The sequence below is a fragment of the Astatotilapia calliptera genome, chromosome 1, assembly GCF_900246225.1.
Source record: "Astatotilapia calliptera chromosome 1, fAstCal1.2, whole genome shotgun sequence".
NCBI classification, from domain to species: Eukaryota; Metazoa; Chordata; class Actinopteri; order Cichliformes; family Cichlidae; genus Astatotilapia; species Astatotilapia calliptera.
The window spans coordinates 35,151,785-35,166,368 of NC_039302.1; the positions used below are offsets into that span (position 1 = coordinate 35,151,785).

The following is a 14,584-nucleotide window of genomic DNA, read 5'->3' on the forward strand; positions in this document are numbered from 1 at the left end:
CAGAAAGAAGCTAATACTGCCAGCGCGTCTACTGTGCCTCTTATATAATGGTAGCTGGGGTAGGCTCCAGCCTCCACTGGATATGCAGTTAAAGGAATGAATTGGTGGAGATGGAAAATCAGAATGTCAAGGTCAAAATGACCTCTCTGCAACGAAAAACAAGTCTGTTTGTTTTTTTAATCCAGCATTTCTGTATGCTGTTATATATATTCTTGAAAACATCCATCCATCCATACCCCGACCACATTTCAGACACACTGCCTTACACTCTCGTTTATTAGCATAGTTAAAACTGATTCGCAAACTGACAAGCTGAAACAGAACAATACAGAAATAAAAGCAATATAATGTAAAACACAAACTATAAAGTAAAATATAATAAAATATGACTAACCTAACACAATTCAAGATTCAGGGTTCATTTCATAAAATAAGAGCAATGAATAAAATTAATAAAATACAGAAATGCTTTAATGTTTAAATGTGATCTGTTCACTGTGAGTTCAGCTCAGTGTGGAAGTCTCTACTGGGGACTGTTTCACCATTTGTGCGCACCTCCTCTGCTCCCCACGGAGATAAAGTGAAGAAGATACAGGTGATGATGATCCTTGAACTGATTACAACTCATTACATTACTTTAAGTGCAATAAAATTTTATTTTAGTTTTCACAAAGGAGCTGTCCAATGTGTCCAGGCACTATGGAATTTAATTTTATTTTGTTTTTCCATGACTTTTTCTCTGCTCTGACCCACACAGACAACAACTTCTATTTTTGTACTCTGGCGTTTCCTCTCCCGCTTTAATGAAATTCAGCATGTCTCACTTCATTCACCAGGAAAACTTGGTGGATGAGCAAGTGTGGCTGGAGCTGATTGGTGAAGGAAGGACCATATTGCATACTTATGTATAATAATCTGTAAATGAAAATATGATTGTTTTTTCAAATTTATGTATTTTTTGCATCAACATAGATTCATTTGAGGGGCTTGAGTTGTTTGTAGTTGTGTGTTTCATTAGGAGAAAACAATTAATGCAGACAAGGATACAAGCTGTACATTTTTTACACTTATCACAGTTATTTGCTAATTCCTGGGTGTGATTTAGACTTGGCGTGATGATTACATTTAGGTTAAAGTCCTCATTGTTGTCTGTGGTCAGTTATGAATAGATTGGGTGTATATCCTTTAACATTAAAAATGGTTTTATTTAATTCTAGTTATACTGGAAAGGGAATTCACCTTCACATTGATGTTAGATTTTATGCTAAACACCAGCCTGATTGAATTTATGAACACAGTTTTTTTTTGTGTAAAGCCTTAAACTTGTGTTATCCAAGGACTGCTGATGTGAAACTTTTAAAACTGCACAGGTTGCAGTGTTTTAGTGAGTGGGAGTTCAAACAGCACAAAAGCACACAGAAGACAGGCACTCTGGATGAGATAATGACCGTGCCCTGGATCCATAAACAGCTCAAATCTATTATCAGGAATCTACATGAGTGCTGTCAGTATAGTAGTGAATGATATGTGACCAAGAGACAATATCAGTGAAACCTGGTAAATATAAAGTGAATGTAATATTTGTCAATGTTATATTAAAGTGAACTGTTCTCATTTCGCTGGAAACTTGCCCACAACATTCACAGACCCCTAGGGACTAAACAAAAACACAGTGTGAGATGAACACGCTCAAACGGGCCACTTTACTGTGACACAAAGACAGCTCTTGAGTCTTTCTGAGTCCTTTCCAGAAGCTGTAAGCTTTTCTTTTCTGTTTGCCCCTCTGGAGACGTTTTAAAATGATCGATTTTTACATTATTTTAATCCAGTGGACTGACGTGTTATTGGAAAGAGGAGTGATGGATATGGATGTGCAAGACTGGGCATTGATCACTGGGAGAAGGGAGGTCGGGTCGTTTCCCCGAGGATCCCCCTGACACGCACATACTTGCTCGCTGGTGGAGAGTGTTTATGCGCGTGAGCGCGAGCACGCATTAATTCGATGCGGTGCAGCTTTACCGAGAAGTTCATTTCCTATAAGAAATCTGTTGCCGCCGCATATCATTGTAACAAATGAATTTACCTGGTAGCTTTGGCACTGCATGCGTAAAGCAGCCGGTTTTGTGTTATATCCTCCTGATGACCAAACTCTCATCTGCAGATCTGATGCAAAGAAAATTGATTTTCCTCCCTGTAATAAGTGAGCTCCACTTGGAAAGCAGGTCTCTGTGCGGCTGTGTGCAGTTTGCAGCAAGTGGAGGATTAGGTGTGATGCTCATACGAGATCGCTGAGGATCAGCGCACGCAAGACGAAGTGAGAAAGCGTGCAGAGGTAAGCGCGTACTCGAGCTGTAAGCGTTTTTTTCCCCTGGAACGCGCACAGACAGACAGCGCTGCTGGTGAGACGGCAGACCGAGGAGGGCAGGAGAGAAGAAGGACGCACAGCGCAGACGCGTAGAGACAAAGTTCTCCCACATCGAGTTCAAATATGGTGCCAACAAATATGTGCGCTACAATTTCATGAAAGTTGAAGAGACGCACACATGGATTTATGTGAGGCGCGTTAGTGTCGTGGAGCCAAAGAGATATCCAGTCATGATTTGGGTCGTGGTTTTACCATTTTTTATTTCGTGCGCATTCGGGAACAGGACCGTGGAGCAGGTGCCGTTTTTTCACGGCCATGTATTTGAGAACTCGTCCCCGGGCTGCAGGGTCAACGGACTGAGCGTCCCATTAAAGCGACTCAACTCGCAAAGGCTGTGCGGTGCCGGGGAACCCAGCTCCGCGGCAGCGCATCTCAAACTCCTGGGAGAGGGCAGCGAGAATTTCCGTGTCTTTGCGCACCACAAACGGGGACATATTCTACTGAAGACTTCCAGGGTTCTGGACAGAGAGGAGCGTGCCGAATATGCGCTAGGTCTCGGTTTGTGTTGTGGTCAATGCGCGGGACTCTCCCGGGAAGAGGAAGACATGTCTCCACTAGTGTCTGAGGTGGCGTCCATCAAGGTGGACGTTTTGGACACTAACGACCACCAGCCCACTTTCCCCGGAGACGATGTGAAACTGAGCCTCGATGATGCCACTGCGCTCCGCATGGCGATCTACACGGTCACCGCGCGGGACGATGACAGCGGCAAGAACGCCGAGCTCATCTACTTTGCTCTGCCCAGAAACGGGAGTTTCTACGTGGTGCCCAAAACTGGTGACATCCTCCTTGTCGACTCCATCCTCGGCCTGGGTGAACCTATTAAATTTGAAGTGTTTGCCCGGGACCGGGGGTGGCCACCTCGCACAAGCCAGGGCATAACAGTGGAAATAAATCCACGGCAGTGGCCCGTGGCGCCCTCTCTAAATCCCCAACCGGGAAAAGGGAAACCGAAATCGCAAGAGAAAGTACCAGCGAGAAAGTCCAGGTCAGTACTGGAATCAGATAGCCCAGTTTTAATCAACGTGTCCGAGGATGCAGGGATCGGTTCAGTGGTGATGAACCTGAACCCGGTGAGGTTTCAGTCGGCCATGTTTGAGCTGGTTGAGCCCGACGTGGAGAGCTCACCGGTCAGCGTAAGTCGGGACACCGGGGACATAATCATAACCCGGAAACTGGACCGAGAGACTGAGCCTCTAGTGGAGATCACCGTCAGAGTGCAGGATAAAAGAGGTGAGCGAAAGGCGATGTGCACGTGTGTGAGTGAGCAGCCCGGTCTGTGGATGTGTGGCAGCGAGAGGAGGAGAGAGAGAGAGTGAGGCTGCAATTGGACAGGACGGTTTGTGTGCGTTCCTTTTGCTACAAGCAGTGCCAAAATCCTAATTTGGACTGACTCTTACTCTTCTATCTTGTGTTTCTTTTCACAATGTAACTTGGTGTATTTTGTCACTTCGTATTGCATGCGTAAATACGCACGAAGATAGTGTGCATTTGCCCAGAGCTTGTATTCAAGGAAGGAAAAGGAAACTGCGATGGAAATTGCTCGATTTAAGATGATTTTCGTTTTTTGATTTTAGATATTTGGAAAATTACTCTACTGTAGAGTAGTCTATCCGCTCGGACAGGTTTCCTGTTCCTTTGTTGTAGCAAATACTTAACCTTGCAACCTCAGTGTTCAGAAACAGTGAATGTATGTGAGGCCACCTGGAAATGCTAAGGTCGAATGGTGAAATGAGAAAAGTTCTAGCTTGCTGTGGGGAGTCTGACTGTAAGCAATGTCAAAGTGTCATGTGTTTACAATCGAGGTTAAACTGGGTGACATTCATCAGTGCTGATGATGATTCACGTGCTAAGATAAATCAAGGGCTCCATGAATGTGTCGTGTGCCAGCAGCGACATATGCTGGGATGTCAGGGGAGAAGCAAGTCGCGTAACGGCCATCGTACCAACAGGTTAATTATCACCTGCGGACAGAAAAGAGCAGATAGACTGAAAGTTAACAAGCAGCCAGATTCACATTAATAAATGCATATGCAAAGGGATGAAACACAGAACTGAATATTACACTCAGTGCTGTGGACCAGACTTCAGAGTGGAAAAATATTATCATATATTATATATAAAAAAAGTCTGATACTGAGTTTGCACATCTATCTGTGTGTATTTATCTTTCAGTCTGCCTTCATACATTTACTGGAAACACATTTGTTCCATTAAGACCAGTTAACAGCATTTGACTGGAGAAGAGACCCAATCAATGTGACCTGTTGGTGTTGGTAATGTGAGCTATCCTGATGCAGAAAATAAGCTGAGCCTGCTCCTAGCACACAGCGCTCATTTACACTGCCAGTAACGATCCACAATGCTGGCTATTTGTCAGAACAATTTCCTTTTGAAAACATCAAAACAGACACTCTGGTATCTGTCAATCTAGTATTTTAGTGCTAATTTACAGCTTTACAGCTATATGTGTGTGTGTGTGTGTGTGTGTGTGTGTGTGTGTGTGTGTGTGTGTGTGTGTGTCACGCATGCATAATGCTGTCATGTGTGCATTACAAACAATCATCTTCATGTTTAAATTGCATTGTCTAATGAATGCATATCCATACACATGAGTTGTGTGTATACCTCAGCCTTTCTCTGCAGGCATGAAGCGCAACTGCTACTTGGAAAAATATCAATTCATTGTTAAAACACAGAACAAGCTTCTTTTCATCCAGATTAAGTCAACCAAATGTTGATTAAAAACAAAAGATTAAAATAACAAGCAGGATTTAATCCAACATTCCACAATATTGACAATACTTACCTAATACTAATACTACAGGTCTTCTTCATGCTGCCAAACCACCTCTGACCCTGTGACAGTAACATGGGTTTGCTAGAGGTGTACTGTGGTGTCTGGCACTGGAAATTTGGCATCTGATCCTTTGGGTTCCATCAGTTGAAGAGTGAGGTACTGATTGAGTTAGTTCCAGTGAATCTCACCCTTCCTCGATCTGACTGAGGAAACACTGAGATATTGTTGGCTTCCTTTAGCTGGTCTTGAGCAGTTTTTTTTAGTTACATGGGCCAAGTTCTCCTGTGGGGGAGGCTTTTTCTGTTGGTCAGTGCCACTGGTGAGGCACGAGGAGAGGGTTTGGGCAAGGGGGTAGCAATATTTATGTCCATGGTACCAAAAACGTCACTGTACAATCTTTCATCAGTGCTAGTCCCTCCAGCTGGTGTATGTTCATGCATACACAGGGAGCATTTAGAAATTGCAGAAACAATACACTGCAAACTTCACAGAGTTGTGTTATCAAATGTCTTCACGCAACAATAGCTACAACTCAATAACTAATAATTAAAGAGTTTAACAGTACAGTGCCAGGAAATTTAGCTTAACCACCAGGGGTCTCCACTGGTCCTTGACATGAATTTGATCCCAAGACTTTACAAAAACATTAAAGCTATTTAAGGCATTTAAAAATGATTTCACCAATAAATTTCCCCTCAAATAAAGCAAAAAAGTATTTTCCCAAAAAAGTGATAAATGCTAATCAGCAAGAGACAACTGATATGGGAAAATATGACAACTGAGTCTTTAAGAGTAAACGTTAAAGTTGAATATTTTCTCTTTAACATTTTGAACAATCCTCGCACATTTGATATTCAGTTCAACAAAAAAGTAAATGTAATGTCATGTAGTAAAACTTAGGTTTCAGATAGATAGACAGGAGTCTTGACATTAACCTTTAGTGCATTGTATATAACGTTTTAAGTTAAAGAGAAATAATCACTTTAACTGTCTGATGAAATTAGTTAGTAGCTGATGTTTCCTCCCCTACAGGCTGTCAAAAGTTAAACTAGTTCCATCTTTCTTGATAGGCAACTAGAAGACGTTATTATTATTTTCACAAATTAGCAGGCATCAAACAGACACATATAGGACACAGTTTGCAAAAAAACCCCTCAAACAACTCTTGTCAAGAATGAATTGGTGGAGGGAGAATGAAACAAAGCAATGTTTTATTTTTCATTTTTATTTAAAAGATGTAAAACTATGTATGAGAGGTGGGGACAGAAGCGTCCCCTGTATTTTTATGAAATGAAAAGTTTATTGCATGGAAACACTTGTGCTGAGATGAAGCCGTCTTCTGTGAAGCAGCCAGAAAAAGTGTAAAATGGCTTAGTGTATTTGAAAGCTAAAGGACATCTAATGTTGATTTTATGTGACCAGATCCTCTGTTAGTTTGGGTAATTGATTCCTGGATGTCCGTTGGGTGCAACTATATTTGAATTTGATTTTGTCTAACAGAATGTAAGTTAAAGCAAATTTTTAGTGAGAGTTGTTGCCTAAATGGATGGGGCTTAAAAAAGCCTAAAAGCTTTTATAAGTTTGACTGAAGAGGAAGAATAGAGGGGCCTTGAAATACATAACCGTGATCTAATTGTTTACTGCTACACGCTAAAAGACAGCAAGTTATCATCTCTGGGTTTAGCAGTTGGGGACGAGGCTGGATCACCTCAGAGTCTCAAGCGCGAGGAACGCATCATCAGTTCGGTTGTTGGTGGCTCGGCTGAAGTCTTTTAATCCGTTTGGAGTGGAGAGTCCTGCTGGAGCCACGACCTCCATCCATCTGCTCGCATTATCCCTGTAATCCCATCTCATTCTCTCTGTCTGTCTCTCTGTCGCGCACTTCTCTCTCCTCTCTGTGTCTCTTTGCTCTCTTACTTTCTCGTTCTTATTTTCACTCTCACTCCAGGGATTTAGGTTTGAGTGGAGGCTCAGTTTAAGACTGTGAGGGAGAAAGCTCCTAACATGATTCTTCGAGGAACAGACGTGTTTTTTGGGGGAGGGGGAAACCGAAAGCCTTGTGTCAGGATCTGAGATAGCGTTTGAGGTCCGCTTCACAACTGCTGCTGAGCTTCCACAGTGTTAAGTGTGTGTCTGCTTGTGTTACTCATGTTGTGTGTGTGTAAGCAAACAAATCAGTCCACACAATCACATTGTGAGATTTGTTTTTCTTTTGTGGTGGATGATCATGGAGCTGGCATGCTTAAGATTAGGGTAAAGCTCCATGGAATGAATAAAAATCAGTGGCACGTCCTCCTATGTGAAAAAAGCTGTACAAAGGTTTTTTCCTTCAATTGTTTTTACTGGTTTCCTTTCCATGCACAGCTGCTCTTCATTTCAAACAAGATAATACCACTCCCTGCTTTTATTTTCCCAACATAAACCGTGTGTGGGCTTGAGTTTGATATCCCTAGCCCCTCATTTTCACAAGTCGTTTAATACTGTGCCAACCCCTATAAGAGCACCAAGTGAGTAGCCCATTAATTTTCCCCAAAGGGTCTTCCTTCGTCTCTAAAACAGCCAGTATGAGACTGTTCTTTGACTGCAGTGACTTCTGTTGGCACAATGATTAATGAAATGATTAATTTGATTAATTAGTCAAATGATTAATTTGGTTAGTCATGCAGAAGTTCTTTTTCTGTCTTTATAGTTTCTCCTTCCACCACATTTTTCGTGTGCCACGTCTGATTCTCTTCTCCTGCCTGAACTAAACACCAATATCCTTCATAATTTACTTAACTAATGCATCATCAGATTTACATTTATTTGTTTTTGTTCATTGTATTTATTTTTGACTTTTTTTTTAGTGTATTCACATATTTGTTTCATTATATTGCATTTTATCTTGTTGAACTTCATATCATTGTACTTGTTTAGGCTACATCAATCGTTACAGAGGGGAACTCTGTAATTATTCTTTACCGGGGGTTGGTCAATGTACTACAAGTTTCAAACTGGCCAACATATGTCTACACATAAATATATTGGCAGCCACTGGCAACATATATATCCACCTAAATAAGCAAAAAGGAAAAAGATATGATCATAAGTCCACATATTTCTTTGTTTTTTTAATAAGGTATCAAAAATGTATGTTTCAGGCCTGATTTTAAAACAAATATTTAACAACACTATGCAGTTTTTTGTACTTGATTGTTGATTTAGCCACCTCCAATGTTGGTGCTATTTATTTGGCCTTTTCAGTCTAGTGCTGGTCCACGTCACTTCCAGTAAGACCTTCATATCGAAGGTTCAAATGAACAATTACCAAATGCAAGCTCAATCTTGGAATAATCTCCAGATCTTTTTCTTTTTCATTCATCAGTTTCACTTGATTTATCTAAGTAAATAGTTAAACAAACATAATCGTTTTCATATGATACAATAAAATAAAAGTATTTTTCATTAGGCAATTTGCACTATTAAGTTACCCATCTAATCTGTGTCAAAGGTTTATTACGATCTTGAACATTTTCAATTTTCTGTAAGTTTGTGGTAGAAATATTACAGAGAGGGAAAATAAACACCAGGAAACAAAACACTTCAAACCAACGTTATTCATGCGGCTTTCATTCCTATGTAGCAAGAACTAGCGCCATTTTGTGCGTAATGTTTTCTAGGGAATTTTGATTCAGTGTGTGTCTGCTTTTGTGTGTTCATCTGTGCGTGCAGACTGTGCGTGCATGCATGGGATTTTAGTTAATGAAGAGAAACAGCTGGCTCTAATCAAGAGAACTCCAGATTTCTGCCACTCTCCACTAAGCCAAAGACACACAGATAGACATAAATGCAGATATATGAGCAAAAAGTGTGTCAACACAAAGGCTAAAATAAACTGCATTTTTAGGCTATTTGGTCATGAAAGTACATGCAGAACGCATCTCAAAAACAAACACGCGCACACACACACACACACTGTACATTCCTCACAATATCCAACATTGTGATTATTGTGCATTCTGGGTTGCCAGAATAACATTCCAGACAGATGGCAATAAGGGAAGCCTGTTAGCTGCATATGTTACTCATCTTTTGTTTATTGAGATGAAACAGTCTGCATCCATTTGTTCCTTCGAAGAGCATAAATAGCACACACTTGGTCTTCTGCGCACACATGTGTGCGTGGACCATAAGTATGCATGGATGGTTAGCTGACTTAGCCCTCACAAACCCGATGTGACGACACAGGTTTTTTTGCCTTATTTAATTGCATTTTGTTTTCTTACATACATATAAAAAACCCACAGGGATGCACAGTCAGCCCAAAAAGCTCAACTTATCATCCAGAGAGACTGTGGTTTCATCAAGGAGTTACACCATTGCTAAACAGCATCACAGAAGAGACTTTGACAAACTTTGGCTGCTTGGCTTCTTTACCCAATTACTCTCTTCAGCACTGAGGAAGTCCTGTTTTTGTGCCTATAATGTATACAGTTCATTAAGAAACATCAAGATGTAAAAGTTTACAACATGCTATCAGAGCAAAGCATCCAAAGCCTGAATTGTTCTTATTTGCTGCATCACAGAGTCTTGTTTTCTGTGACTGCGATGTCTGGTGCAAAGAAAAACACATAATTTGAGTCAACTTGAGTTTCCTTATCTCACATTTAGATTTTGCAGGTCTTTTACTGTCACCAAGGTTTGTCAGCTGCAGTTGCTAGTAATCTCAGATGCTGTCAAACGTGCTATACAAGCCATAATTTTTTCACAAGCGCAGTTCCCAGGTTAAATAGACAAACTGTAATAAAATAATAGGAAAATAATTTTCTGGTTAAGGTTTACATGGTCAGTCTGCTTAATCCACGTTAAAGATGTTATGTTTGGTAATGAGACCAAAGCTCTCGGTAAACTTAATTACCAGTGCTGTGCATGAATGTGCTCATGTTTTCAGTAAACACTGAACTGAAAAGAATGTGTTTGCAACTAAAGAATGTGGTGTGGACCAGCGGTCCCTGACCCCCGGGCCTCGGACCGGTACCGGTCCGTGAGTCGTTTGGTACTGGGCCGCGAGAGTTGAGGCTTAGGTGTGAAATGTATAGTTTTCAGGGTTTTTATCGGTTTTCAGGGTTATTTTGTTATCGTTTTTATCGTTAACTCGGTTTTCCTGGGTCTTTTCACGTGTGTTATGAATAAATCTTCTTTTTTTCGGTACCGGTACTAGTTTTATTTTGTTGTATTTATCCGCGACACCTTAAAGGCCGGTCCGTGAAAATATTGTCGGGCATAAACCGGTCCGTGGTGCAAAAAAGGTTGGAGACCGCTGGTGTGGACATTGAACGACTCATAGTTAAGCCTAATCAACAATACAGCTTATAAAAATTTAATGGAATTTTAGAATGGAAGTGTCTATGTGTTCCAATAAAAAACAAATACATCTGACAGTGTTATGCAAATTGTCCCCTAAAAACAAGTCATCAGGTGTTTATGTTAACAAGGAATCATTTTCAAAGGGCAAGAACGGGACCTAACGACCATAATGTTCCAGTTGTAACCCGATCTGTTTAAGGTTGTCCTACTTTATGTGGTAAAAGATAGACTACTTGTTTAGGTTTAGCTTGGCTTTTAAAAGTAATCTCTGTGAAGTCAATATAATATGGAGTAATTCATTTACACTGGGAAGCAGCAGAGTTTGGGGGCTGTGTGGACAGGGCAACATTGACCATATGAATGTGACGTCTTTTATTTTTGAAATTGTGAACTAAAAAAGTGAACTAGTTAATTGTGTGAACTGAACTGCGAAGTAGCTCCTGTGAAGCTTGAACTTGCACAGCACTGCTTATTACACAGACTTTACATCCTTTGTGGTATTGTTTCTCATTACATCTCAAGTCTTGTTATACTGTAATTTACTGTCCTCACTCCCTCTGTCGGGCTTTAAGGAAGATAAACATGACAGATGTGATTTTCTTTTAAATAGACTTTTCACTCCTTCCACCATCTGTCATTGCCAGAATCTCTGAAAGCTTTAGCATCATTTGTTCAGTAAGAGCAGCAGCTTCTTCCTGTTTTGTGACACAGACCAGCTCGAGTCGCTTCCAAATCAGACTGCACCGCAGACACTAAAAGAGGATGCCAAGATTCTCTGAGCTTAGCTGGTTTCTTAAAGGAAGCTATAGTAAAGTTAATGTGGTAACGATAATCTGTCAAACTCGGGTAATGTCAACCACAAAAAGGACTTCAGTTTCAATACAAATGCATTTACCTTTCAGGTACGTTCAAATTCTGACAGTCAACTGTCAACAACAATGACCTCAAGACACTTTATATTGTAAGACCCTACAATGTTAAAAAGAAATGATTTTATATGTGAGGAGAGGATGCTGCATTCAATTCTGACTTTAAGAAGTACCAAAGAATAGAAGCTAATATGGGAGGAAAAACGTTTCTGTCTCTAGTCCTAGTTAGTAAACTCATAGCAGCATACTTAATTAGAAAGATTATGCAAATGTATAAATGCTGTCCTATTTCTTTAATGTGCATGCACAAGGACATGTCCTGATCAGAAATGACTCTATTATTTACCACAATGTTACTGGAGGCCAAGGTAATGCAATCTAAACTAAGTATCTGGTTGTACACCATATTTCTTTCAGATTTTTAGTGCCGAATACAGTAACCTCAGTTTTGTCTGAATCTACAAGGAGTCTTTGTGTCTATAAGCCATGTAATTAGTTTAACTAGTTTATTTGTAGAATCTGGCTTTATGGATAAATAAAGCTAGATATCATCTGCATAGAAATGAAAACATATGCAGTGTGTCTAATAATATTATTTAATGGAAGTATGTATAATGTAAAAAAAAAAAACACTGGTTCCTCACAGGGTTCATTTTAATATTGTGTGTGCAGAAGGCTCCCTGTTTACATGCACACACTGGAATCTATCAAGTAGAGATGATCAAACGACTGCAGCAACATGGCTTGTTCTCATTTCTGTGGTAAAATATTGTGGTCAGTGGTATGAAATGCTGCACTGAGATCTATCATGGCAAGCAAAGAGATGAGTTCACTGTCAGAGGCCAAGTAAATAATTTGTAACCTTTGCTAGTGCTGTGTTTGCACTATGATGTACTCTAAATCATCACTGTAACTCTTCAAATGAACTATTCCTCTGCAAACGATGAGTTAACTGTTTGACAGCTACTTTTCCAAGGATTTCTGAAGTAAAAGGAAGGCTCGAAATTGGTCGGTAATTAGTTAAAAACTGTCGGATTTTTTAAGTAATGATTTAATTACTGCCACGCTAAAAAGCCTGTGCTGCATAGTCTGTTAATAAAGATAGATTAGTCACATTTAAAATTTAAGCATTATTGAATGTGAAACTCCTTTGAACAATCTTGTAGTCGAAACCATCAAGGCACATGATGGTTTAGAGGAAGACATTATAGATGTTAACTCACAAAGATCGATAGAAGAAGTTACTGTACTTAAGATCTATGTGGAATGGCTGAGAATATTTTTTTCTCTAAAGGTTAAAATATTATATGTGAAGACATTAATAAAGTCATTTCTAGTTAAAGTTTGAGGAATAGTCAATTGATTCTTTGTCAGCCCAGCTGCAGTGCTGAAAGGAAACTTTGGACTGTTCCTGTTTCCTCGATCAGTGCCAAGTAGTCAGATGCCCCAGCTTTATAGAGGTTTTTTTCATAGACTTTTAGATTAACACCATTGTCCACAATAACATGCTGCAGTTTAAAGTCATGTGAAGATGAACTAACATTAAGAAAGCACAATTCCCTCTAAAGACCTGCGGTTGCTTAATAGTAAAATAAATCTCTGAAAGAAGTTTGTACTCAAACTCAGCCCTGACTTGCAATCCAATGTCAAATAACTAATTCAACTTATCTATTTTCATTTATTGATTTCACACTTTATGGTCAGAACATGCACATTTCGAGTTCTGTTCATTGTGCAATGAATAGTTTAACCAATACTCTCGTTTATCACTCAGTGCACCAAGCTCTTATTGCATCAAGAGAAGGTTACTGTGCAGCCGTTTGTCACTGCAGTCTGATTGTTTGAGGATCAGGTAGTCAAGATGCACTGGGCTCTAGTGGAAACCAATATAAAGACAACAGGTGAATTGGTTATCTGGTCGCTCTGCTACAGAGTTGTGTAATAATGATCAAGGACAAGGCCTTGTAAAGAAATACAATGTTATTTCCATAACCGAAGCCCTGGAGACTGCAGCATAAAAGCTTACAGCTGGCAGCTAGAGTGAGGTGATGTACCTGAGAGGCAGAAGCCTAAGGGATAAATGGCCTGTTCGAAGAGTGCAGGTCTGGCTTTAAAAATTCAAAAGGATATATTAGCTGAGAGCTGGGTTGTTCAAGTCAAGTAAGAGATGCAGCAGATGATAGCTTTAACACAGAGACAGAGGGACTTGATCATGTTGTAAAAACTCTTTTTTAATTCTAATAAATCTAGAAAGCTTGTGATGATTATCTAAAATATGCATGTATAATGCCTGTTTTGACCTCTTTGGACCACTGCGGTTTCATGGGCACCTGTCGCAGCTAATGAATGAATAGTTTGACATTTTAGGAAATTAGCCTATTTGCTTTCTTGCTGAGTTAATGAGAGGATCTTTATCACTCTCATGTCAGCCTAATAAAGACAGAGCTATGCATCCAGTAGACAACTTGCTCGGCTAAGCAGTGGAAGAGTGTGGGAACAGCTTACATGGGTCTATGTGTATATAACAAAATCACCTGTTCCTACAGTATAATAACTTCAGTGTATGTCACCTCTTAAAGCTCTTTAAGAGGAGACTTTTTTAAAAAACTGTAAAAAAAAGAAGCTAAAATGCTACTGACTATATATTTAATGGGGAAGCTCAATGAGATAATTCGATTTCAAAGTTCTATCCATCTACACACACCCTTCTGTCTGTCTGTCTGGTGACAGTTATGCAAATTCCTGATACTATGACTGCTAATTCATTTTCATTGGGAGGACAGACTTTGCTGGAAAGAAATAACTGTGTTGCTATTTATTTGCTAGTCCATTTGCATAGTCCCCCCCTCCCAAAAAAAAAATAAAATAAAATAAAAAATCATTATGAATAATTCATTGCCAAGATCAACCCCAATTACTGAGTAATAAATTTGATATTTGGCATAGCGCTTACCTTTTTAATGGAATTTCGACTGTTTTACAATGTCACCCTCTGCTCCTTTTTATGCCAGGCTTCTTCTTGTGAGTTACAATCCGCCATTTATGTATTTTAATGCGAGTAATATCAGCTGTCTTATCATTTAATAATCAACATATTTCAGTTTTCCTGCAGAGTTTAAATTGCAGTGTTTGATTTAAAGTAAT

At 39.8% G+C, this 14,584-nt stretch overlaps 1 protein-coding gene across 1 annotated transcript in view; it reads left to right on the plus strand.

The window, feature by feature from the left end:
• The first annotated feature begins 2,266 nt into the window (after positions 1 to 2,266).
• Positions 2,267 to 14,584, plus strand: part of LOC113026743 (neural-cadherin) — a 332,913-nt gene continuing 320,595 nt past the window's right edge. Inside the window, exon 1 of the mRNA XM_026175859.1 lies at positions 2,267 to 3,658. Within this exon, the coding sequence (XP_026031644.1) occupies positions 2,521 to 3,658 (1,138 nt within the window). The 5' untranslated portion in view covers positions 2,267 to 2,520. The remainder of the gene's footprint in view (positions 3,659 to 14,584) is intronic.